Source organism: Schistocerca cancellata, chromosome 8 (genome assembly GCF_023864275.1).
Source record: "Schistocerca cancellata isolate TAMUIC-IGC-003103 chromosome 8, iqSchCanc2.1, whole genome shotgun sequence".
NCBI classification, from domain to species: Eukaryota; Metazoa; Arthropoda; class Insecta; order Orthoptera; family Acrididae; genus Schistocerca; species Schistocerca cancellata.
Window position 1 is genome coordinate 419,965,822 of NC_064633.1, and position 27,942 is coordinate 419,993,763.

The window sequence follows — 27,942 nt, forward strand, 5'->3', positions numbered from 1 at the left end:
GGGCCGGTGGGCTATTCTGACGAAAAATGGTTTCAAACACAGTACACTCTCTCGAAATATGCCAAAAACATTGTCAAAAATAGAGTTATCTATGTTTAATTGTGCTATGAAGGTCGCTGTCGTGCAGACGTGTAAAGTGCTGCCGTGCTCCACTTGTAATAATACTGGAGTGTACGCTGCTGCTATGTCTCCTGTTTCTAGGGCATAAACACGACGGTATTTCTCCATGACTAGGTCTTTCGTTCGCTTTGCCGAGTAATACATATTCAATTGATATGTTTACGTTGAGATTTCGATGCATTTCTTGTCTTTCTTGATTGCAAAGTAGATGTCAGTCCAAATAACACAGCCGTTTATTTCAAATGGCTCTAAGCACTATGGGACTTAACAGCTCAGGTCATCAGTCCCCTAAACTTAGAACCACTTAAACCCAACTAACCTAAGGACATCACACACATCCATGCCCGAGGCAGGATTCGAACCGTAGCAGCCGCATGTTTCCGGACTGAAGCGCCTAGAACCGCTCGGCCACCGCGGCCGGTCAAACTTATTTCCTCTGCTTTATATTAATATTTTTCTTTATCAGGTAACGCAACAATCTTGTGCTCCAGATGTTAATAGCTGACTATCGTATTTCGATCGTAGCAGTGCTGCATATTAAAACTGTGCAGAAATAAACAGTTATGAGAATCACTGCAGACGGTTTCTTATTCTGGAATCATTTGGCTAGCGTGCAGCTGTGGAGTCAATCAGATAATGTGGTTGCTGTGGCTCGGTGTCTTCCCGTCTTGGAATTCTGCTGATGAGTGTCCATTTCGCGAAAATATTTTGCAATGCGGACTAGAGATTTGACCGTCGGTTAAAGCTCGGACAGCCGCGCGGGATTAGCCGTGCGGTCTGAGGCGCTGCAGTCATGGACTGTGCGGCTGGTCCCGGCGGAGGTTCGAGTCCTCCCTCGGGCATGGGTGTGTGTGTTTGTCCTTAGGATAAATTAGGGTAAGTAGTGTGTAAGCTTAGGGAATGATGACCTTAGTAGTTAAGTCCCATAAGATTTCACACACATTTGAACATTTTTGAAAGCTCGGACACTTGGAGTGTGGGAATTTCTAGCTTGACAATTGCTTTATAGAATTTTTCCTGCTAACTAGTGTATTGGATATAGGTGAGCAGTATGTGTGTTAAATCTGCAACCGAGCGGCGTGGCGCAGTGGTTAGCACAATGGACTGGCATTCCGGAGGACGACGGTTCAATCCCGCCTCCGGCCATTCTGCTTTAGGTTTTCCGTGATTTCCCTAAATCGCTTCAGGCAAATGCCGGAATGGTTTCTTTGAAAGGGCACGGCCGACTTCCTTCCCCATCCTTCCCTAATCCGATGAGACCGATGACCTCGCAGTTTGGTCTCCTCCCCCCAAAACAAACCAACCTAAAACAGCATTAGATCTGCATGTTCTGAATGAAGATTTTCGCAATAGGGAGTACTTAAATCTTTTATTCTGCAGAGATGTGCAGGATTGTATCCGTGATCATTTCGCATTCTTATTACTGATGTCGCATGACGTAGTGAAAGTTGGAACTCCGAATACCGTGAATGGTTAAGCATTATTAGCAGAAACACATCCTCTCGTCATCCGAGAAGTTTCTCTGAATCGGTACCAATCATCAGATGAAAGTGAAGCTTCGCTTAGATATTTGTGTAGACTTTTATTTCTGCCCGACACATGAGCACTAGCCCGAATCCAGACTGTTAGTGTATCATCCTGCAGGAGGAGCAGAAGGTAGTTTCTGTGTAATTTTTGTTCTTGTTGTACCCTACTGAAAGGAATGCAGAACCAATGTGAACTTTTACCAGGGCTAGTCGTTAAGACTCAATTTAAGAACACAACAGTGGCGAAGAGGACAATTTTGGACTTAAGTTCCGTGTAGAGCAGGAACAAGCAACATCTGCGCCACCCCTCATGGACATTACGAGTCCAGTGTTGCTTTTGTTTCAAGGGATGCAGCATACTAATGAAGCTCCATCGCCGTTCCAACCTTTTGATAGGAATATCGAACACTGGGCGTCTTACATGGCTCAGTTAGAACAGCATTTTGTGGTGTACAATGTTTGTGGGGATGAAAAATAATGAGTTTTCCTTTTGGCCAATGCGGATCCCATCATCTACTAGCTCTTACAGCAGTTGTATCCACAGGCAGAACCTCACGCTGTACCGTATGTCTTCCTGAACAAGGGTTTGGCTGACTTTTGATGCGCAAATGCACATTGCCGTGACTCGATACAAGTCTTTTAGTTATCAAAAACTACATTCTGAGCTATACAGGGAATGGATTGCCCTACTCCAGGTTCTCTCCCGGCAGTGCTGGTTTCATTGCTCTAACGATTAATGAAAGTTCTCCTATGCTTCAGCCCTAGTTAAGGATATGATTTTAATTCATGCACCCAATGAAGACCTTCAGCAAGATCTCTTGAAATTAAAGCACTCCTGCCTCGAGACATAGTTCCCAATTATCAGAGCCTTTCAACAGTCTGTCCAAGCAGCTACTTCCATTCAGGATCCGGCTCTGGTTTTCCCCGCCTGACCCTCTTCTGATGCTCACACCAGCACGCTCCTGCTATAGCCAATCAAGAGCCTCCTAGGAGCTATTCTTTCAGAACCTTACCATAGTGCAAGCATTGTTTTGTTCACCATCTCCAGCATCAGTGTCGGTCCTGCAAAACAAAGTGCTCTGCCTACGGTAAATCTGGGCGCATGGCCGAAGTTTGTCGTTCGACCACTTCCATGCCTCTAGACTGGACTCTGCACCCATTTTTCCCAGTGTGGTGCTTGTGCAGGCTGTCCTTCCCCTGTCCACAAAGCTGATGTCTATACAAATATAGATGGAACATCAATCTGTCACCCTACAGATTGATACTGGATCAGCAGCAATGATTGAGCCACTTACAAAGCTGTTAGGTCTCTCCCACTCCACCCTTCTGAAACCAAGGTGTGCAGCTTCAGCAATGATCTCATTCCAGTGAAGGATTACTTCCAAACCCAATTTCGTCATGGTGCAATGTTGATACCAGCTCGATCCTGTTGGTGAACGCCCCTGGGCATCCAGTCTATTAGGACTCAACTTGTTTAACACCTTGGGTCTCGAAATACATGATATATCTGAAGCTGTTCATGCAATGGGCTGGTGCCCCTATACTGAGGAACTGTTGGCTAAATGCGGGGTGGTGTTCCAGAAGTCATCGAAGGTAGTTTCTGAGTTCCATGCCCATATTCCTCTGTCACTGACTGCTGCTTCAAACTTCTTCAAGGCCCGTAGCATCGAGATTACCCTCCAGGACAAGATTGTACCTGAACTACAGTGTCTCCAGGATGACGGTATCGTTGTCCCAATCAAATATAGCCAATGGGCCTCCCCATTATAGTAGAGAAACCTAAAGGCGATCTTCTTATCTGTGGCAATTTCAGGGCCACTGCGAATGCCCAGTCAATGATCGCTGCATATCCCATACCCAAACTGGAGGACATTGTTCCCCGTCTCACAGGTGGCTGGGTGTTTGCAAAAATCGACCTTTGGGATGTATATCTGGAGCGGCCACTGGATAGCAGTGATCAGGACACCCTTTCAGCTGTTCCAATATATACAGCTTCCATTTGGCATCACGAATGCCCCTGTAATTTTCCAGCGATATCTGTAGCAACCCTTACATGATGTTTCAAGGACCATCAACCACCTTGATGACATTCTGATTGCTGGAAAGGACACAGATGATCTTGCCTGGAACCTTGAGCCCCTTTCCCCTAATTTGTGGCAGCCAAACTTCGTTGTGATCTGGGAAAGTGTTCCTTCTTCGTCCACCACATCAAATATTTAGGCCAGATCTTCAGCGCCTCCAGCATTCAACCTACACCAAAACATGTTTCTGTCATTCAGCAATGACCAGCAGCCACGGACACATCCCAACCAATGGCCATTTTAGGCCTGCTCAATTACTACCAGCAGTTCATTCCACATGCTGCAGTGATTGCTGAGCCGTTCCATCGATTGTTCCATAAGAATTTGCCATGGAAATGGTCCTCTGACTGTGAAAAGGCATTCTGTAACTTGAATCAAGCCCTCATTTGGGCTATGTGCTTAACAGCATACAATCAAGTGAAACAACTTGTTCTGGTGGCAAACACTTCTTACTACAGGATTGGTGTGGTATTGTCACGCTGTGGATGGTGTGGAAAGCCCCATTGAGTTCATTTCCAAAACCTTAATGGGAGCTCATCGAAATTACAGCCAGATTGAAAAAGAGACTTGAGCCATCATTTTTGGAACCAAACGTTTCCATGATTACATCTATGGCAGATGATTCACACTTCTGACAGAGCACAAGCACCTTATGCCTCTTTTCAGCTTCTCAATGGTAACTCTGACCTGTAGAGTGCATCGGCTGTATCAGTGGGCCCTGTTCCTCTCCAGATACACAAATGACATCCAATATCACTCTACTGCTGCCCATGCCAATGCGGACCTGCTCTTGCACCTGCCTGTTAGTGGTGATCCTGACTTTGATGAGGATCCCGAGTTTGCTTACATTTGGATGAGGAAGATACAGATGCCATGTCCTGTCTACCCATCCACATGCACCTAGTGGCACAGCATGTGGCAAATGACCCGACTCTCAAGCTGGTTCTGAAATATACCACACAAGGATGGACCATGGACAGAAAGCAGCGGTCGACCCCAATCTCCAAGCCTACTGGACCACATGACATGGACTTTTCTCCCTACATGGGGTTATACTACTGCAGGGCTTCACAGAGCATGCCCATGTGCTCATTTCAAGCACCCTTCAGAAGATGCTCTTACAGCTACTCCACGAGGTACATTGGGGAATCGTCCTCATGAAGCAACTTTCCTGGCAACATGTATACTGGAGAGGTCTGGATGCAGACATCACCTGGATGGGGTAGGGATGTCCCACTTGTGAAAGAAAGCAATCAGCACCTCAATGTAGATATTTTCCATGACCCACAGAAACATCCCCTTGGTTACGTCTGCATATGGACTTTACTGGGCGCTTTCTCGGCTCTATGTGACTCCTGATTGTGCATTCAGGCAGTGGGTTTCTGTTGTGTTCCACACGCAATCTATCACCTCTGCAAGCACCTTATGGGTCTTGGCATGGTTATTCGTCCTGGAAGGATTACTGCAAACATTGGATTGTGACAGTGGACCCCAGTTTACATCAGCTGAGTTACAGGCTTTCTGTTCCTTGAATGGCATCACACTGCTCCAGATGGCACCATTTCACTCTGCTTCCAATGGTGTGGCAGAGCAGTTAGTGCGAACCTTCAAGTCTCAAATGGAGACACTCAAATGGAGACACTCAAATGGCAACACTCCATTGAAGATGCCTTGATGATTTTTCTCTCATCCTCTGCCTCGTGATGACTGGGTGTTGTGTGCTGTTCTTAGGTTAGTTAGGTTTAAGTAGTTCTAAGTTCTAGGGGACTGATGACCATAGATGTTAAGTCCCATGGTGCTCAGTGCCATTTTTCTCTCATCACACTGGGCATCACCTCAGGATGGATCCTCACTGGTGGAGAAGTTACTTGGTCGGTGACATTGATCACTGCTCTCTTCATGTACCCCAAGGTCAGCCCCTGACCACCAGCAGCTAATCGATGACAACGTTTTTCTCCACAGGATCCAGTATGGGTGAGGGCATCTGCTGTGGCAGCCTGCCATCATTCTCCGGTCACTTGGTTGGGTTATGGTCGAAGTCCAGCTACTTAGGGAGGTCGCTGCCACTGGCATCTCAACCTAGTCTGGGCACGTTGTGGACTAGATCCAATAACAGATTCTTTAACACCTTTCTCCATTCCAGATTTCCGCGATGAGGTGGGCATAGCTTCCCCAGTCGATAAACCAGCCCAGACTCTCCAGCAGATGCTGCAGGTCAATGCATCATCTGTCCAGCTCCAATGGATGTGGACCCTGACCCTTCCACCCAGATTGGCGGCAACTCCGACTTCATTGAAGCCACCGGGGCCTGTCGGCGCTTCAACGCATCAGTGGGGGAAGGGATTGCTATTGTGTTTAGGGTCACCATCCGCAACCAGCAAGTCAAATACCTTGCACAGGCAAGAAATAGCCCCGCTCGTGCACGCGGTCTCGACATCGCTGGGCGCGTAAGTTACTGGAAAGTCACCAGGAGGCGTACCGGAGCTTGAAGCCTCACCAGCCGTAGCTAGAGGCTGCTGCAGTACCGCCTAGCCACGCCCCTGTCGGTCACGTGTGCGGAGAGGGCAGCACATCTCTTCCGGAAGAACGGATATTTAAGCAAACGCAGCGACCACAGCGGGCAGTTCCCGTCGGCGAAAGCTGGCCATCTCATGCACCGGCTGTAGTCCCTCAACAGCTCTCGTCGGCGTGCCGGCGAAGCAGACGACGATCCGAAGTGAAGCTTCGTTTATAGTGGTATCTGTGTAGATTGTTTATTTTCTGTCGGACTCTTGGGCGTTAGCCAGAATCCGGATTGTTAGTGTACGTGCCATCCTGCAGGAGGAGTGGAAGGTAGTTCCTGTGCAATTTTTGTTCTTGGTGTACCCTTCTGTCCTGAAAGGAATAAAGAACCATTGCGAACTTTTTCCGGGGCTAGTCGTTAAGACCCAGTCTAGGAACATTATAAAATGCTTTTTTTTATTGTCGTAGCTACGAAATCTGTATAACATAGTCGTAATAAGAAAAGTATTCCTTTTCTTAAAGGGTCGATCATTTCGTTGTCTATGATTCTGGAGAGCCCTTTGACTAAGAAAGTTGCACTCTTTTGTGTTGTTGGGTACACTGATAAATTAGTTCATGTACCTCAAAAAGGTAACGGTTCATTTTAAGTTCCATGATTTGTGTTCTAGTTTTTCACAGCACTGCGCGAATCTGTTATTATCAGAATATCGTTGATATTATACGCATTGTGTATCTGAGTGCCTCAATTATAGCTGCAGCTTTGGCCGTAAAGTTTTATTTCATTTGCTTTCAGGCTGTGCCCATTTCACACATAAATTACTCACATAAACAACATATTGGTCTGATTTCATTACAAAATATAAAACATAACTGAACAAGATAAGAAGTCAACAAATTAATTTAATATGACTGCACGTCATTTACGACTCTTGTGAATTTGCTGGTGATAACCGTCCGTTTCGTCGTCGACTTGTGCTCTTAAAGCCGCTAGGTCTGAGAACTTTCAAAGACCAATTGTAAACAAATGCATGGTTTTACACATGAATGACCTTGATGAGTGGTAGGATAGACACATATCAGTATTTTAAAAACATTTTTATTCTGTTTCAGCAGTGCGAGTGAGACTTAGTCTCCCGTCTAACAATGAAGTACAGTCTATGGTAAAACACATACTCTTTGTTCCTGTGTGTTTCTTGTAGCGATTATATTAGTTGAAAGAGCCAGTTAGCTATATGCTATCTTGTCAAAAATTAGCATATTGAGAAACGCGGCTGCAGTATCCTTACAAATCCTATAATTTAAAAAACCATCCGGCCACAAGAATGGCTTGAAAAGGGTTTATTTGAAACAGATCATTACCGGTTTCGGATTTATTACAGTTCCATCTTCACAGCGCCCTTACAGGTTTCCTAGCATTCCTTCTGGGGCCTCGTTTTGTGCGCAAAGACGAACAAAACGCAGTTTCAACATTGAGTTAGTATAATCTACAGCAACTAAACCGGTACGCGTGCGATCAGCATGCTTCCTGGGCTCATACCTCGGTTTCTGCTGGTGATAAAAGGTAGGGTCGAAAGTTTTGAGCAGCCCTTGGACCAACGATCATTTTCATGCCCAGTAGGAGGATCATCTTATTGTAACTATACCACAGTACAGGGTAAAAGCTTGAATATTATCCTCTTGCTCTAGCTTAGGCAAACTGAGCAAATCAGATGGTTCTTTTTGCGTTTGATGTGGTGTAAGGTGGGCCTTATGGAGGCACCATTAGCTCATGGGCGGTTCCTTATAAAGCTCCCAAGAAAATCTACTTTTTAACCGTTTTTTCTCACCAAAACCGAGTCACGGATTCCAGGACGACTACACACAGCAAACGGCTGAAATTTGTACGACATATTCCTAAGATCCCGATCTCGAACAACCACGAACACGTAAAATCCGGTGAAAGGTGAAAACGTAGTTTATAAAGTGACGCAGCATTGAAAAACATGCTGCAAAGTGTCTCTGTTATTATCAGAAGGGTCCTAGGAACCACATGTTGTAACAATGAAGCACGTGCAAAATTTTTGAGCACGTAAAATCTGGTCTGAAGTGTAAAATTAGTTTCGGGTTATTTCAATGTCACACAAGTAAACTATCAGAATTTGCTGACCCAAAAAGGTCTTTTCATATGTGTGTCATTCCCTACTGTGGCAGGGAAAAGAAGGGGACCGGCGAAAAAAATGCTATCAGAGAACAAAAAAGGTGAATGTGCTCCTGTTTAGAAGACTAACTGAAAACTGGAGTACCAGCTGCCACATTCTACCTTCCTCAGCTCCTTTAAAAATGTTCCCAAAAGTTTTGGCATGCGAACATATTCGTTCTTTTTTATGCTGAAGGAAAAGGAAAGGTAACCATGGGGAACAGCCGGAAAAGTAATAAATGCTGGAAGGTAAGTGACAGTGGCTGTGGTGTAGAAAGAGCAGAGGAGACACTGGCAGCATGAGAGAAAGAGAGGGACACAGTGGGAGAGGAACGTAGTTGACACTGATAGCACAGTGGTAGGAAAAGATTGAAGGAGACAGTGCCAATGGGGGAGGAACAAAGAGACGGAGAAAGTGGAAGCGGATGAGAGCTAGTCATAATGAGAGACAGCGTCTAGTGAGTGAGTGTGGAACAAAGAGGCGGTGGCAGTGAGAAGAAACAGCAACAGTGGGAAGGAGTGAATGAGACGACAGTAGTAGTAAGAAGGATTAAGAGGGGACAGTGACAGTGAGAGGAAACAGCAGTAGTGGGACAAAACGAAGGAGACTATGGTTGTGAGACAGGAGACAGTGACAGAGAGACACAAACAGACAATGACAAAGAGTCGGGCTGAATGAGTGAGTGAGAATAGACAAGTGTGAGTGGATGGGTATGAGCGACTTAGCGACTTACAGGGTTGGAATAGTGGCTGTGAGCGAGTTACAGTTAGGGGAACTCGTGGGTGTGAGAGGTGAGTTGCATGTTACAAACAGCGCGAATATGTTCGCGTACGAAAATTGTTGGGAAATTTTTTAAAGGTGTTGAGGATAGTAGAATGAGGCAGTTGGTACCTCATTTTCAGTCAGTCTTTTAGACAGGAAGCATATTCTCCTTTTTGTCTTCCGATAGGAGCAATATTACGCTGGTTATTTAATATTTTTTTACGATTTCTGTCACAGTTGTAAATAATTTTTTTGGTGACTAGTTTCGAAAGCTTTCGTTGATTTTCAAACCGTTACTTACATTAGAAGGCATATTAATAAAAATATAAAGTACAAAATGGTAAAATGCATAAATTGATTATCAACATCTTGAATGCATAGTTTACAGTAGTGCTATGTTTGTGACATATCTACATTTATAGTGTTTGACTGTACAATTTTTCAGTGTAATATTCAGAGGTCTTGTTCATGAATCAGATCAACATATTTATATGAAATTTTATGTTTTGTGTTTTTATTGATGTTATACATTCTAACGTAGGGAATGGTTAGAAAATAAATACACTGAAGAGCGAAAGAAACTGGTACACCTGCTTAAGATCGTGCAGAGCCCTCGCGAGCACGCAAAAGTGCCGCGACACGACTTGGCATGCACTCGAATGATGTCTCAAGTAGTGCTGCAGGGAACTGACAACATAAATCCTGCAGGGCTATCCATAAATCCGTAAGAGTACGAGGGGCTGGAGATCTCTTCTGAACAGCACGTTGCAAGGCATCCCAGATATGCTCAATAATGTTCATGTCTGGGGAGTTTGGCGGCCAGCGGAAGTGGTTAAACTCAGAAGAGTGTTCCTGGAGCCACTCTGTAGCAATTCTGTACGTATGGGAAATCGCATTGACCTGCTGGAATTGCCCAAGTCCGTCGGAATGCACAATGGACATGAATGGATGCAGGTGAACAGACAGGATGCTTACGTACGTGGCACCTTTCAGAGTCGTATCTAGACGTATTAAGCCGGCCGTTTTGGCCGAGCGGTTCTAGGCGCTTCAGTCTAGAACCGCGCGACCGCTACGGTCGCAGGTTCGAATCCTGCCTCGGACATGGATATGTGTGATGTTCTTAGGTTAGTTAGGTTTAAGTAGTTCTAAGTTCTAGGGGACTGATGACCACAGATGTTAAGTCCCATAGTGCTCAGAGCCATTTGAACCATTTAGACGTATCAGGCGCCCCACATCACTCCAACTGCACAGGCCCCACACAATTACAGAGCCTCTGCCGGCTTGAACAGTCCCCTGCTGATATGCAGGGTCCATGGATTCATGCGACTGTCTCCATACCCGTACGCGTCCATCTGCTCGATACAACTTGAAACGAGACTCGTCCGACCAGGCAACATGTTTCCAGTCATCTACACTCCAATTGCGGTGCTATGGGCCCAGGTGAGGCATAAAGCTTTGTGTCGTGGATACACGAGTTGGCCTTCGGCTCCGAAAGCCCATACCGATGATGTTTCGTTGAATGGTTCGCACACTTACATTTGCTGATGACCCAGCATTGAAATCTGCAGCAGTTTGCGAAAGGGCTGCACTTCTGTCTCGTTGAACGGTTCTCTTTAGTCGTCGTTGGTCTCGTTCTTGCAGTACCTTTTTCTGGCCACAACGATGACGGAGATTTGATGTTTTACCGGATTCCTGATATTCACGGTACACTAGTGAAATGGTCGTACGGGAAAATCCTCACTTCATTGCTACCTCGGCGATGCTGTGTCTCATCGCTCGTGGGCCGGCTGTAACACCACGTTCAAACTCACTTAAATCTTGATAACCTGCCATTGTATCAAAAGTAACCGATCTAACAACTGCGCCAGACACTTGTCTTATATAGGCGTTGCCGACCGCAGTGCCGTATTCTGCCTATTTACATAGCTCTGTATTTGAATACGCATGCCTGTACCAGTCTCTGGCACTTCAGTGTAAAAAGTATGCTGTTCAGCCGGAACTTTATGACCAGATACCTAATAGCAGCCTTTCGCACGGATAACAGCGGCGACGCATATTGGCATGGAAAGAATGAGCCCTTGATAGGTCGCTGGAGGGAGATGGCAACACATCTGTATGTACAAGTCTTAATTCCCGTAAATTATGGGGAGGGGGCCGATGAGTTCTGACGCCACGTTCAATAAAATAATAGATGTGTTCGATCGGCTTCAGATGTGGCACGTTGGGGGGCCAGCACATCAGTTAGAATTCGCCACTGTGTTCCTCGAACCACTCCATCTCACCCCAGCCTTGTGACATGGCACATTGTCTTGTTGAAAAATGCCATTGCCGCCAGGAAACATGATCGTCATGAAGAGGTGTACATGGTCTGAAAACAGTGTGCAATACTCCCTGGACGTCATGGTGCTTTGCACGAGATCTACTGGACCCATGGACGTCCACGTGAATGTTCCCCATAGCATAATGGAGCCGCCGCCAGCTTGTCTCCGTTCGCAGTACAGGTGTCAAGGAGCTCTTTCCCTGGAAGACGACGGATTCGAGCCCTTACATCGGCATAATGAAGACTGTATCGGGATTCATCAGATTATGAAAAACTCTGCCACTGCGACAACGTCCAATGCCGATAGTCACGTGCCCAATTTGCTGCGGAGGCCCATCGTTAGGAGTGATCGGTGGACTACTGTTCAGACACACTTGTATTCTGCACAGCGACAAATCTGATGTTAGTTCCGCCACAGTTCGCTGCCCTGTCCTGTTTAACCAGTCTGCCCAGTGTACGATGTCCGACATCTGTAATGAGACGCGGCCGCCCAACCCCACGACGTCTGAACGTGGTTTCACCTTGATTTGATCACCACTGTACTCTTCGAAAGCCCGACAAGCCGTGCAGTTTCCGAAATGTTCTTGCCGGACCTCCGGGCTATCACAATCAGCCCTCGGTCAAGCTCAGATAGATCGCGTGCCTTCCCCAGTCTACGCACGGACAACACGCTCGCTGATACTACATGCACCGTGCGCAAGTCTGACTAGCAGCCATTTCTCGCCAGGTGACACTGCTATCCCCTCTACGAGTTTATATCGACAGTAGGTCGGTGGCCATAATGTTCTGGCTGATCAATATAGACTACAATTATGCAATTTCCACCAAAAATTCTATTCTAGAAATATTTACATCTGATAATTGTAATTAATCAGTATGTCACTTGTTTCAGACTTGCCCCGGCAGCCAGAGACTCTGGTAATGTGTGTGTGAGTTGCAATTGCTTGAGTGTGTGCGTGTGTGTTGCTTAATTTCGATGAAGGCCTTTTTGGCCGAAAGCTTACTTGTTTGACAGTCTTTTTGTTGTACCTATCTGCGACTCAGCGTCTTCGCTATATAGTGAATAGCAATCTACTCTGTTAGTAATATTGTCAGAAAAGTCTATAAAGTAAACAATGCTCGGAAACCAAAGATATATAAGAGAAACATAAGAGCATCGTAAAGCGTGTCTTCTAACAGGGCTTCCAACTTGAGAAACAGTTATATAGCATATGTTTGTCGAACTTTTTACAGTGACATGTAAAAAAAGCGGAAACATGAGCGTGGAGGCTCACTGAGAGGTCTTTAAGTTGGTTTTTAAACAACTTTGCAATATCAAATTCAGTTGTTTTAGCTGATGTTTTGGTGAAGAAACTATATACATTTGTTTAATATGAAAAACAAAGAGTAGATTTTTTGAAGCGGATGGAGGATGAAATGTACCATCAAAATAAATGTAATGGTCCACACATGACCGGGCTGTGCTCGAGGAACGTCAGTGAGCTGAGAGCGTGCCGGGTGGAATTTTTCTGTTTAAATTTTCACGTGACGGACCACGCGACGGTAGAATCGTTTTGTACGCTGTGCAAGATTGTTTTGTATAGAAAAAATGGCGTGGAAAGACTAATGGAAAAAGTTCGTAAATTTCTTGTGCTTTACGACGAGACAAATGAAAAATACTGGAATGCCAAGTACAAAGCCCGGAAAAAAAATTGCAACAGATTTGCAGGCCAAAGGTAAGGTAAAAATTATACAAATTTTAATTCATGCCATCGTCATATATCGGCAAGGCGACGTGTTCTTGCTATTTCAAACTCACCAGTGGAGAATTTAGGAAAATTTTTAGTTAATCTCGTACAGTAAATGCAGCATCTGGTGATATCCCACGAGTTCAAGGTAGGTTTCGAAGATTTGGTGATATTTCGGGTCGTTCAGCAGTTTCCTTCTGATCCATTGTCTTTGTTTCTAGTTTGTTTAAAAGTTGACAGAAGGTGTATTGCACTATCTTAAAATGCTAATAATGTTCTGCGTAAACACAAGCGCCGGCACGAAGATTCAGAACGTAACCGCAGAGAAGGCTGTGAGACGACGTCAGCCAACAGCCCACAGACAAGGACGGCGCCACGACAGGAGCGACTTCTATCGGAAGAGAATATAAGCACCGCTCCTGCCATCCTCAGCCACACAGTTGTAGACCGGCACTCGCAGAACAGTTATTAGTGATCCATATCCACTGCTTGTATGGACACTGTCTATAACGAAGAACATTGCTGTTTGCATGTCGCCCATCGCTTGCGACACTTGTTGTAAACACAAAATTAAGTATTGTCAATCTCATTATTGTAATAAAAACTATTAATATGATTTGCTTGAATTGTTGTAAAGCTATCCGAGAACGCTCCATCCTTTAGGCACCCTATAAGCGAGGAGTGGGCAGGACCCCACAAATACAACTTTATCTCATCATTAATGAGATGAGGACATAATGTTTGAAACTCTCCCTGTGCTGGTCTTTCTTCCAGGCACTATGAATCCACATATCTCTTCTTTTTTTGCCTCGCTCCTTTTTGTTCTTCCTCTAAAGCAAGTGATGTAAGTCGCAATCACTATTACGAAAATTACCTATTGTATTTAGAACATTCGCCGGTTGGTGTGGCCGAGCAGTTCTAGGCCCCCTCAGTCTGGAACCACGCGACCGCTACGGTCGCAGGTTCGAATCCTGCCTCGGGCATGGATGTGTGTGATGTCCTTAGGTTCGTTAGCTTTAAGTAGTTCTAAATTCTAGGGGAATGATGACCTTAGATGTTAAGTCCCATAGTGCTCAGAGCCATTTGAACCATTTGAATTTAGAACTTTCACAAACAGAAAACAGACCACTACTTCCTAGTCACTACAAGGAACAACGGAAACGCGAACGAGACTCGGTTATGTGTGGTTTCCAGAGGAACGGACTGGAACCCGACAGTCACTCGTCCAGTGTTCTGTCCTGACACAGCCCGGACATGTGTGACCGGACCTTAAGTCGGAGTGGTGGCTATACACACTGAACAACCGAAACATTATGACCGCTGCCCACCACGACGTTGGTTGCGGTCTGGTGGCGTTGCGGGCACGTGACAACCAACAAAAGTACGTAAGTGGAGTGGAGACGTATGGGGCATCACACTAGCAAAGATACGGGCTACAAATGACGATGTCCATTGAGATAAGCGACTTTGATAAAGGGCAGATTATTATTACGCAGAGCCTGTGAACAAGTATCTTGAAAACGTGCTGCTGTCTAGAACATCTAAGGAAAGAGGTAGAAGGACAGTGAAGATACCACTAGGCGCTAAGTGGTTAGACGTCCACGACTGTTCACAAAACGTGGGGTTCAGAGGTTCGTCTGCTCTGTAAAGTAGGACAGATTTTGATCTGTGGCGCCTCTCCGCAGATGATGACCCCTACGTGTTCCCATGATGACACAACGACATCAACGGTTACGACTGCAGTGGTCACGGGGCCATCGGGATTCGAACGTGAAGCATTGAAAACGCGTCGGCTCTTCTGGTGAATTACGTTTCTTACTACAACAGCTCGCTGTTGTCGAGGCGAACAGTGGATAGAAACATCGGCCGCGCCACAGGCGCAGGCTGGTGGAGCAGTATTATACTATGAGAGACATTCTCCCGCATGGTACCTGTAGTAGTAATCGAAGACACGCTGATGGCTGCGAACCACATGTATCCCTTCATGCTTGATATCTTCCCTTACGACAATCATCTTTTGGCTGTATAACTGTCCATGTCTCACAGCCAGAACCGTGATACTGGTTTGAGGAGCCTTATACTGAACTCACGTTGACGTCTCGGCAACCAAATTCGCCTGATGTAAATCCTATGGAACGCATCACCTCTTACGCAAGTAAGCGGCCCGTTATTTACGCGAATTACATGGCCTGTGTGTAGACGTCTAATGCCACTTACTTCCACAAACCTACCAACAAACTTTCGGATTCCCGACACGCAGAACCAGTGATGTATTGCGTTCCAAAGACGGACATACAAGCTATTAAGTACGTGGTCATAATTTTTTGAGTCATCAGTGCATGGAAGTAGCTGGAAGGCGTAGTTTGAGGTTCATTCAAATGAAACCTGATCACACCGTCTACCTTTGCCTTACACGTAAGGTGGCATCACGTAACTGCGGGTATGGTGGCGCCATCTATTGGTAGAGAGACTGACGCATGCGCACCGTTTGATGTCGAATAGCGCCAGTGTGGTTTCACGCCGAAGAGAAGGTGATCACACAAGTTATCTTCCATTACCGAACATGACGGCGAGTAAGCAGGAACAATGAGGAGTGATTCGATTTTTGGTGGCGCAGGGAGATGGGGGCCGTGAAACGTATCGACGGATGGAGGCTGTGTACGGTGAGTACAGTCTGAGTAGTTCAAGTGTTGCGGAATGGCGCAAACGATTCCTTGAGGGCACGAGTCACTGGAAGACGATACTCGTCCTGGACAGGCTCATGGTGTCAACACACCGGAAATGGTTGTGGAAGTGAATGCTTTAGTCGTGGACAACTGTACAATCACCGTGGACGAGATCCATCGGTTACTGGGTATTAGCGTAGGCACGGCCACACCATAATGCATCAACAATGGAACTTTCGAAAAATGTGTGCGCAGTGGTTTCCCCACCAACTGACCGCCGAACAGAGCAATACTCGATTGGCGCTGTCTTTGAGTCCTCTGCAACGTTATCATGAAGAGCAGTACTGATTTCTGTCTCTTATTGTCACAGGTGACGAAACATGGTGTCAACACTTTGAACTGGAAAGCAAGCGTCGGACCAAGCAGTGGAAACATGTGACTTCACCACATCCAAAGGAATCAAAAGCTATGCACACCAGTTGTGGTAAGGTCACGGTGTCCCTCATTTTTGACCACAAGGGTCCACTGCTTGTCGAGTTCCTGAAACGGGGGACCACTGTCAATGCCCAGTGTTATCAAGCCACATTACATAACCTTAGACGAGCCATGAAGTCGAAACGCCGAGGCATGTTGGCCAATGGCGTTATCCTCCTGCATGATATTGCCCGCCCACACACGGCCAATGCGGTGAAGACGACATTGCACCAGTTTCGGTGGGAAACGCTGGAACATCCGCTGTACAGTCCCGACCTTTCACCGTGTGACCTTCATGTGTTTGGACCTCTAAAAGAAGCCATTCCCGGACATCGATTCGCAACGGCTGACGAAGTGTGATTGGTGTAAAGAATGGCAGATAACTCTAAATATAGATAAATGTAAATTAATGCAGATGAATAGGCAAAAGAATCCCGTAATGTTTGAATACTCCATTAGTAGTGTAGCGCTTGACACAGTCACGTCTATTAAATATTTGGGCGTAACATTTCAGAGAGATATGAAGTGGGACAAGCATGTAATGGCAGTTGTGGGGAAGGCGGATAGTCGTCTTCGGTTCATTGGTAGAATTTTGGGAAGATGTGGTTCATCTGTAAAGGAGACCGCTTATAAAACACTAATACGACCTATTCTTGAGTACTGCTCGAGCGTTTGGGATCCATATCAGGTCGGATTGAGGGAGGACATAGAAGCTATTCAGGGGCGGGCTGCTAGATTTGTTACTGGTAGCATTGATCATCACGCGAGTGTTACGGAAATGCTTCAGGAACTCGGGTGGGAGTCTCTGGAGGAAAGGAGGCGTTCTTTTCGTGAATCGCTGCTGAGGAAATTTAGAGAATCAGCATTTGAGGCTGACTGTAGTACAAGTTTACTGCCGCCAACTTATATTTCACGGAAAGACCACAAAGATAAGATAAGAGAGATTAGGGCTCGTACAGAGGCATATAGGCAGTCATTTCTCCCTCGTTCTGTTTGGGAGTGGAACAGGGAGAGAAGATGCTACGAGGTACCCTCCGCCACGCACCGTATGCTGGATTGCAGAGTATGTATGTAGATGTAGAAGTGTCTAACTGGGTCCAGACCTGGATCCGACAGCAGCCTGTTAGCTTCTTCGAGGATGGAATCGACCAGTTAGTGTCGCAATGGGATAAATCTGCCAACAGTTTTGGCGGCTATTTTTGAGTATGTGTAGTGTGTATAACTACATTTTTGAGTTAATGAAATCGTTACCGTTATTTTACACTAGTGACCGGTTTTCATTTGAATGCCCCTTGCAAAATGTTGCAAATAAAACAGTTTTGATATTCACTGTGGTTTTCATTTCGTGACCTGTCGGAGGTTGAAGAAAAGAGCCGTGGTATTTTTCGGACAGCGAAAAACACAGAACGCCGGCAGCCGCTGGGTGGGAGGGAGCGAGTTCGGGTTGTTCCTCCGCCGTCGGCAGCGCACTGTACCTGTATGTCGATGGGGTAGTAGAAGTCCCAGTCGCGCACGTCGTCGCAGCGCGGCAGCAGCGGCGGCCGCAGGCGGCGGAAGGCGCCCGGGGGCGGCGCGGGCAGCCCGCACTCGACGGCGGAGCCTCGCCGCTCCAGGTAGGACGTGTCGGACGAGGAGCACGTGACGGAGCTGAGGCGGCGCGACCAGCCCGGCACCGACAGCAGCTGCAGGCCGGCCGCGGCGGGCGCGCCCTCCGCGTCCGCGTCCGCGTCCGCCCCCGCCGCCCCCATCGGGGCCGCGGCCATCTGCAGGCCGCAGTGCCGGCTGCCGCCGGACGCCTCCCCGGGGTTGAGGCCCAGGCCGAGGCGCGAGGAGGCCGCGCTCGACAGGTGGCGCGGCGTCCCCGTGCCCCGCGACGAACGGCGCGTGCTGCCCGACGACTGCGACACGCACAAACACGCCCTCCGTCAGCTGCGTGTGCCGCGTACAGGGTGGGACAGAGAAGGCAAGCCACATCGAATACATCCAGAACGAGGAAATACAGCAAAAAAATACACACCACGAAGGAATTCTCCGAACTGAACAGAGACCTACGGATGTGATCTACAAGTGCGGACAAACTGAAACGGTACAGAAGTTTCCGCTCTATAAGCATCAGGTTTCGCTGCTCACTCGCACCGGGAAATGGAAACAGTGGCGGCTCCACAGCCAATTTTATTACACGACGCGGCCGGCCGCGGGTGCAACAGAACCCATGTGGACGGGTGGAAAGAAATGTGTCAGGCTTCATAATACGTATTTATATGTGTCGTGTATTATACATTTCATGTACGTGAATGTGAATCTGCACATGAACTTTCCTAATCCTTCTCACACCTTTCCGTAAAGCGTGGCCAAATCTTTGTTGGGAAGTAGTTCTGTAGTATAGTAGTGCCAACCTTACTCCTGGGTAGGGGATCAGAGAGACAGCAGAGGCAGGTAAAAGTCAAAGACTTTCCAGTGTCACAAGATTTGGGGTGGAGAGGTTGGTCACGGCCAAGTGGTTCGACCACCCCCTCCACCGGGGCCCAGGAAGACCTCCGGGTGCCCGCCATATTCTCAGGGGTAGTTACAGAAGACGGGTAAGTGAGCAGACGTGTCCTCAGTGCGTCTGTCTCAATGTTCACGCATGGAAGAGAGGTATTTGAATATTTGTACTAATTCTTTTATTTACAGCTTCGGATTGTGCAAGGTAATGAATGTGCTCGTTTAATTCCGGAAATTTGACCCCCTGTGTTAAAGTATCTGGTCCCCAGTTTGCCCGTTATCCTCCTCACATAGTGAATGTCCTATGTAAAATATTGGGAGACTTTGGTGGTATACATTTGGCCAACGCAATTCCGTCTTACCCGTAGAAATGTGCGTGCAGATTAGTATATAATATACCCGAGCTATAAGTTGTAAAACTGTAATATCTGTAAACTGAAACAATTGCTACAATCGCTGTAAAGTCCAGTGATAATGTTTAAAATAAATAGGTAATCAACTGTCATCAATCTTTAACATACCTTAAAAATCACAAAGAAGTCAGGTTAAAGGAATTCATTTAATATAAAAGATATAGAATGCAGGGACCCACACATCAGCGTGTGAGCCCTCCAGCGCCTTGCCTAGTATCATACAAAAAGGGCACGCTCTCTAGGTAGCGCTCTCAAGCTCCTCTCCCCAGTTATCCGTTGCGCAATTTTGATTCAGGGCTTGACGACATCAACTTTCATCTGGCGTCCCTAGGCAAGGAGGTTAGACGGTAAACTTTCAAAACAAATGATTACAGTTCCAGAAAAATTGGATGATTTATTCAAGAGCTAGAGTTTCACAAATTGAGCAAGACAATAACACGTCGTTCCACCTCTGAGTCTTGTGCAAGCACTTATTAGGCTTGAAATTCATTGACAGAGTTGTCGATTATTTCTGAGGGACATAGTGCCAAATTCTGTCCAACTGGCGCCTTAGATCGTCAAAATCCCGACCTCATCGAACGGCCCTGTCCGTAATGCTCCAAACGTTCTCAACTGTGGACAGATCCGGCGACCTTGCTGGCCAAGGTAGTGTTCGGTAAGCACGAAGACAAGCAGTAGAAACACTTGCTGTGTGTGGGTGGTCAGGAGTGGCCGAGCGGTTAAAGGCGCTACAGTCTGGAACCGCACGACCGCTACGGTCGCAGGTTCGAATCCTGCCTCGGGCATGGATGTGTGTGATGTCCTTCGGTTAGTTAGGTTTAAGTAGTTCTAAGTTCTAGGGGACTTATGACCACAGCAGTTGAGTCCCATAGTGCTCAGAGCCATTTTTGTGGGTGGTCATCATCCAGCTGAAATGTAAACCCGGGACAGCTTGCCATGAAGGGCAACAAATCGGGGCGTAGGATATCGTCGATTACCGCCGTGTTGTAACAGTGCTGCGGATGACAACCAAAGAAAAGAAACGGCAGCATAGACCACCAGTCGTGGTTGTCGGGCTGTATGGCGGGGTACATTCAGGTCTGTATCCCACCGCTGTCCAGGGCATCTCCAGACGCTTCTTCGGACCGCAGTCTCACTGACGGAAGTAGAATTGTCTTTAGTGATGAAACCCGCTTCGAACTGACCTCCAGTGGCCAGCAATGACGCGTCTGGAGACGCCCCAGACTGCGGCGGGACTGCCGCCCTCCATACGGCCTGACTACCAGGTATGATCTTCTGGGGTGCCATTTCTTTTCATAGCAGGACCCCTTCGTTGTCATCTGGGCACACTTACAGTACGGCCAAAAGTTGACGATATTCTACGCCCCGTTTTGTTCCCCTTCGTGGCAAACCGTCTTGGGCTTACATTTCAGCAAGACAATGCCCGCCCATACACAGCGAGAGTTTCTGCTGCTTGTCCTCATGCTTGCCAAACCCTACTTTCACCAGCAAGGTCGTCGGGTCTCTCCCTAATTGACAACGCTTGGAGCATTATGGGCAGGGCCCTCCAACCGTCTCGGAATTTTGACTATCTAACACGCAAACTGGACAGAATTTGGCAAGATGTCTCTCAAGAGAATATCCATCAGTCAATACCAACCCGAATAACTGCTTGCATGAGGGACAGAGGCGGACCAACGCGCTACTGACCTGCTCAGTTTTTCTGAAATTATAATCATTTGTTTGCCTATACATGTGCATCACGTCTACTAGTTCCCGCCCCTTCGAATAATTCCTTCGTGGTGAGCCTTTTTTGTTTTATTTTAGAATGTATATCGAGGCACGGTTTTGATAAGCTATAGCAGATAATGTGGCGAGTTTGCTAACGTATTACACGGACTATGTTTTATTTCAATGTAAATGTACAGGGAGATCACCTAAAACTTTCTCAGCCTTATGTTTCGCGAATGATTGCAGATGTCGAAATGAGATTTCCAGAAAATGATAGTGGCGGATTATTTTTGTTTCGACCGATATAACAGAGGAAGTACTTTCATTAATCGAGTGCCAAACTTTTTTAAACGCTTCTCAAAGGCTTTTGAAAAGACGATAATAGTGATACATTGCATGTTAATGTTGCAGTTGAAACTTTTCACATAAATGTCTGCCTCCTAAACCACTGGATTACAGCACTGCTTTGGTACCAATGGTCGAACACCTTCTGTAAATGGACGTTCATACCACCTTTTTGATCCTCGTTGACCTCCAAAGACCTTACTGTTACACATCATTGGATTCGCCTCGATAGCAGCTAGCAGAAAATAAGTACCAATCTATAGCATCACATTAAAAAAAAACAAAAAAGCACATTGACCTTCATATCTCTGACGCGTCCCCACCTAGCAACAAAAGACTAACATCATATTATGTCCCGCGTTGTCCCATGCAACATTTTTCCCACATACTTTTCAGCTACCATCATACTTAAGGAGTTATTCTAGGTGGCAATACATAGTGACTCACCCTTTATAAGGAAAGACTGAGCAGGTACATTACAAAGTCGCATTTAAATGCTTTATTTTGTGAGGAGATCGTGTTTGAAGCAGATAAATTTACCAGCACTTGTGGGTAGTTGAGAGTGGCTGGAACATGAACTTTCGAGATAGCTGTTGCGTGATATTGCTAATAGCAGAGACTGGGATCCCACTACTGTCTTGCGAGTATGGGGTCGATGGTTTTAGGAGACCATACTTAATGCCTTGCACGATCTCGGAAGTCTCTCCCGAAGAACGTATCAGAAGACAGACATATGGGTCGCCTAGGACACGTCACGTAACTCGATTAAGGAAAAAGGCTTGTTTCCACTGAGATAAGTGTCCACAGGGATCGAGCGACAACTTATAAAGCCACATGGACTGCCAGTACGGTGATCACTGTTGTGGCTTCCCTTGGCTGCAGGGAGTGGCACATCGGCAGTGGTGTGCCCAACAATACTAAACTCAGAACCGGCACCAATTCGTATTTTCAGATGAGATCAAGTTTGTGTACAGCATGGCAATAGTTATAGCCATGTCGAGCCGTTGAGGAGAACAAATGTTGCATTTGTCATCGTTATGCGGGTTCAGAACTGGGAGTGATGATATGAAATTCGCCGGCCGGGGTGGCCGAGCGGCTCTAGGCGCTACAGTCTGGAACCGCGTGATGGCTACGGTCGCAGGTTCGAATCCTACCTCGGGCATGGATGTGTGTGCTGTCCTTAGGTTAGTTAGGTTTAAGAAGTTCTAAGTTCTAGGGAACTGATGACCTCAAAAGTTAAGTACCATAGTGGTCAGAGCCATTTGAACCACTTTTTGATATGAAATTCCATTCGGTATACATCATAATCCTCTCGAGTTCGCATAGACAATAATTTGATCAGAAACCGTTGCATAAGAACCTTATAATTGACAAACTGCCGCTGTCTCGGGTTCTTCGGCCGACGTTCATCTAGTTATTTTACTGACGTTTCGCCAGCACGAGTGGCTGGCATTGTCAAAGCTTCACCCTCCATTGCCGATGGTGAACTGGAGCCGAGCTCACAGCTTTATAATTATTCTGGAGAATTGAGTGTTCAAAGAAATTTCGGGTTTGTCGCCATTCGTCAAGAACTACACACCTCGATATTACAAGTGGCTTCCTGCCAGTCATCTCCAGGTGAGCCACTGAAGACTGACGAAGAGGTCCTCTGTTGTGCAATGGTTGGTTATGGTCTTCAGTCCTGAGACTGGTTTGATGCAGCTCTCCATGCTACTCTATCCTGTGCAAGCTTCTTCATCTCCCAGTACCTACTGCAACCTACATCCTTCTGAATCTGCTTAGTGTACTCATCTCTTGGTCTCCCCCTACGATTTTTACCCTCCACGCTGCCCTCCAATACTAAATTGGTGATCCCTTGATGCCTCAGAACATGTCCTACCAACCGATCCCTTCTTCTGGTCAAGTTGTGCCACAGACTTCTCTTCTCCCCAATCCTATTCAATACTTCCTCATTAGTTATGTGATCTACCCATCTAATCTTCAGCATTCTTCTGTAGCACCACATTTCGAAAGCTTCTATTCTCTTCTTGTCCAAACTATTTATCGTCCATGTTTCACTTCCATACATGGCTACACTCCATACAAATACTGTCAGAAATGACTTCCTGACACTTAAATCTATACTCGATGTTAACAAATTTCTCTTCTTCAAAAACGCTTTCCTTGCCATTGTCAGTCTACATTTTATATCCTCTCTACTTCGACCATCATCAGTTATTTTGCTCCCCAAATAGCAAAACTCCTTTACTACTTTAAGTGTCTCATTTCCTAATCTAATACTTTCAACATCACCCGACTTAATTCGACTACATTCCATTATCCTCGTTTTGCTTTTGTTGATGTTCATCTTATATCCTCCCTTCAAGACGCTATCCATTCCGTTCAACTGCTTTTCCAAGTCCTTTGCTGTCTCTGACAGAATTACAATGTCATCGGCAAACCTCAACGTTTTTATTTCTTCTCCATGGATTTTAATACCTACTCCGAATTTTTCTTTTGTTTCCTTTACTGCTTGCTCAATATACAGATTGAATAACACCGGGGAGAGGCTACAACCCTGTCTTACTCCCTTCTTAACCACTGCTTCCCTTTCATGTCCCTCGACTCTTACAACTGCCACCTGGTTTCTGTACAAATTGTAAATAGCCTTTCGCTCCCTGTATTTTACCCCTGCCACCTTTAGAATTTGAAAGAGAGTATTCCAGTCAACTTTGTCAAAAGCTTTCTCTAAGTCTACAAATGCTAGAAACGTAGGTTTGCCTTTCCTTAATCTTTCTTCTAAGATAAGTCGTAAGGTCAGTATTGCCTCACGTGTTCCAGTATTTCTACGGAATCGAAACTGATCTTCCCCGAGGTCGCTTCTACCAGTTTTTCCATTCGTCTGTAAAGAATTCGTGTTAGTATTTTGCAGCTGTGGCTTATTAAACTGATTGTTCGGTTATTTTCACATCTGTCAACACCTGCTTTCTTTGGGATTGGAATTATTATATTCTTCTTGAAGTCTGAGGGTATTTCGCCTGTTTCATACATCTTGCTCACCAGATGGTAGAGTTTTATCAGGACTGGCTCTCCCAAGGCCGTCAGCGGAATACCACTTTCATCTGAATATTACGGAGGATTCTTGCTATTTTAAACGAATTATTTCCATCAAACAGAAGAAAAGCTAGAGACACTGTCTCTAGGTAGGTGAGTTCTTTAGATAAACTATCTGCATCTGATATTGTGTGAGATATAGGAACCAGCGTTTTAAGCATACTCATAGTTTGCGATAAATGATGAAAATTCAATGATTCTGAATACATATCAATATGAGTGGGCTTACTATAAGCTGAATGCCCCAGAGTGCCATCATTGTTTCGTCTCATCAAAATGTTCAGAAAGACAGTTCAACATCTTTCTCTAACTCCATAGTGAACAGTATGTTTTTATGAATGGTGATATAAAAACTCCGTTAATATCTCCTTCATGAGGCACACTTTCAAAGTATCGTCACCATACCTGAAACACACAGTGATTGGTTTAGGGACTGTTCATTCAAGTACTCTCTCCTACAGGCCTCCTTAAAAGCGATGGTTACCAGGGCAGACAGGGGGCTGGCTACTGATGGCAATATCGTCAGTCTTCTCAAAATATTCAAGGCTGAACATGAAATAGGTTGAGGAAAGAGAGTACCAAAACAATGCAATGATGGTCACTTGAAACTTATTACCAAGTAGTGACAAAGAATCTGCTAGAGGGGCTTTGTGAAAAGAGCTACTACATCAACATTAACTAAACGGTCCAAATTATTTAGATGCAGAGCCCCAGTTTGATGATAAAATCGGACAAATTTAGATGGAGAGCCCCAGTTTGATGATAAAATCGGACAAATTTCACATATGATGCGAGCATTTGCCCACCTGTGGCCTCAACAAGGAAGCAAGGTGTTTGGATAAATCATTTGTGGGGGCACCAGTATTGTTTACTATTGGATGGAGAGGTAAATCTTCTTTATGGATTTTTGGAAGGCCATACAATCTTGGTGGTACACAACCTTGTGGTCTTGGCCTGTTGATAGTTCCCTGAGGTAGTAAGGAAGATTTCAGGAGTACAGACGATTCGGCCAATTTAATCAACATAGTGCAGGGCTCTCGGTCTAAGTACTTCAGACTGTTTAGTCAGCAGCCGGCCGGAGTGGCCGTCCGGTTCTAGGCGCTACAGTCTGGAACCGAGCGACCGCTACGGTCGCAGGTTCGAATCCTGCCTCGGGCATGGATGTGTGTGATGTCCTTAGGTTAGTTAGGTTTAATTATTTCTACGTTCTAGGCGACTGACGACCTCAGAAGTTAAGTCGCATAGTGCTCAGAGCCATTTGAACCATTTTTTTGTTTAGTCAGCTTTGACGTAGTATCGCTTTTTACAAGTCCTCTTTAGCAGATTCTTTGACACCAATTGGTAATAAGTTTCAGGTGACTGTCACTGCTTTGTTTTGGTACTCTCTTTCCTCAAACTACACTCACTCACTCAAGGATAATTGCAGAATGTGATGCCATACAATGTGGCACTACACGAAACTGGCGCTAATAGTATAGGCACATTGGGAACACATACGACACAGATCTGTAAGTCCACGGTATTGCTGTAAGTTGAGAAAACCATCCCGAAACACAAGTGCTACAAAGCCACTATTTCCTGCGCATGTACCCTGACATCACTATGGGATATGATCACCATGCACACGTATACCGGCCGTACAACGGGTTGGAATACTCTGGATCAGGTCGTCGAGCAGCTGCTGGGGTATAGCCTCCCATTCTTGTACCAGTGCTTGTCGGAGCTCCTGAAGTGTTTTAGGGGTTTGAAGACGTGCAGCGATACGTCGACCGAGAGCATCCCAGACGTGCTCGATGGGTTTTAGGTCTGGAGAACAGGCAGGGTATTCTATTTGCCTGATATCTTCTGTTTCAAGGTACTCCTCGACGATGGTAGCTCGGTGGGGCCGTGCGTTATCATGCATCAGGAGGAAGGTGAGACTCACTGCACCCCTGAAAAGGCGGACATACTGGTGCAAAATGACGTCCCGATACATCTGACCTGTTACAGTTCTTCTGTCAAAGATATGCAGGAATGTACGTGACCCAATCATAATCCCACCCCACGCCATCAAACCACGACCTCCATACAGGTTCCTTTCAAGGACATTAAGGGGTTCGTATCTGGTTCCTGATTCACGGCAAGTTTCACTGTTCAGACTATACCTGGACTCGTCAGTGAACACAACCTAGGACCACTGTTACAATGACCATGTACTGTGTTCTTGACACCAGGCTTTACGGGCTCTCCTGTGACCAGAGGTCAGTGGAATGCACCCTGCAGGTCTCCTGGCGAATAAACCGTGTGTGTTCAGTCGTCTGTAGACTGGAGACAACTGTTCCAGTGGCAGCGGTAAGGTCCCGGGCAAGGCTACCTGCAATACTCCGTGGCCGTCTTCGGACACTGATGGTGAGATATCGGTCTTCTTGTGGTGTTGTACACTGTGGACGTCCCGTATTGTAGCGCCTGGACACGTTTCCTGTCTGCTGGAATCGTTTCCATAATCTTGAGATCACACTTTGTGGCACACGGAGGGCCTGAGCTACGACCTGCTGTGTTTGACCAACCTCCAGTTGCCCTAGTATTCTACCCCTCATAACGTCATCAATATGTGTTCTTTGAGCCATTTTCAACACACAGTCACCATTAGCACATCTGAAAACGTCTGCACACTTACTCGTTGCACCGTACTCTGACATGCACCAACATACCTCTGCGTATGTGGACTGCTCCCAGCGCCACCGCAGTTCAAATGCACCGCATGGTCATACCCCAAGGTGATTTAAACCCACAAACCACCCACCAGAGCGTTGTTTCACCATGTATCAGCATTATCCTTAATTAATGAGCATGAGTGTATTTTATGTTCAACCTTGACTGACGGTACTGCCGTGGGTAGCCCCCTGTCGATGGTGGTAGCCAATCTTTTAAGGAAGACTTTGAGGAGAGAGTACATGAATGAGCAGCCCTCAACCAACTGCATTTTGGAGGAATGTGGACGATATTTCCATAGGGTGGTCCCACGGGAAAGATAAATTAATGGATTTTTACGTCATATTATCACCAGCCATAAAAACTGCTGTTAAGTATGGAATTAGAGAAAGAGGGTGAGCTGTTTTTCCTGAACGTTTTGATTAGCGGGACAGCGATAACTCTCTGGGCATTCAGTTCATCATAAACCCACACGTACTGACATGTATTTAGAATCACCGAGTTGTCTTCATCCATCACAAACTACGAGTGACCTTAAAACAGTTGTACATGTATCTCATACAATCTCAGATGCAGATAGGTTGCCTAAAGAGCATACCTACCTAAAGACAGTGTCTCTAGCCTTTCTTGGTTTGATGGCAATATTTCGTTTAAACTAGCAAGAATCCCCCGTAATTTTTAGGTGAAAGTGACTTTCTTCCCACAATCGAAAGCTGTGGATCTACTGGGATTGTTGAAGAACAATTCGCTACTGCAGTAGGCTGTAATGTACAAAATACCTTACCATTGTGGTATGGCTTATACAGGGTGGTTCATTGATCGTGACCGGGCCAAATATCTCACGAAATAAG

The 27,942-nt window shown here is 46.0% G+C and overlaps 1 protein-coding gene across 1 annotated transcript in view; it reads right to left on the reverse strand.

Moving 5' to 3' along the window:
* The window catches only part of LOC126095606 (uncharacterized), a 100,504-nt gene that overhangs the window by 35,832 nt on the left and 36,730 nt on the right, over nucleotides 1-27,942 (reverse strand). The window contains exon 2 of the mRNA XM_049910375.1: nucleotides 17,831-18,253. Within this exon, the coding sequence (XP_049766332.1) occupies nucleotides 17,831-18,253 (423 nt within the window). The remainder of the gene's footprint in view (nucleotides 1-17,830; nucleotides 18,254-27,942) is intronic.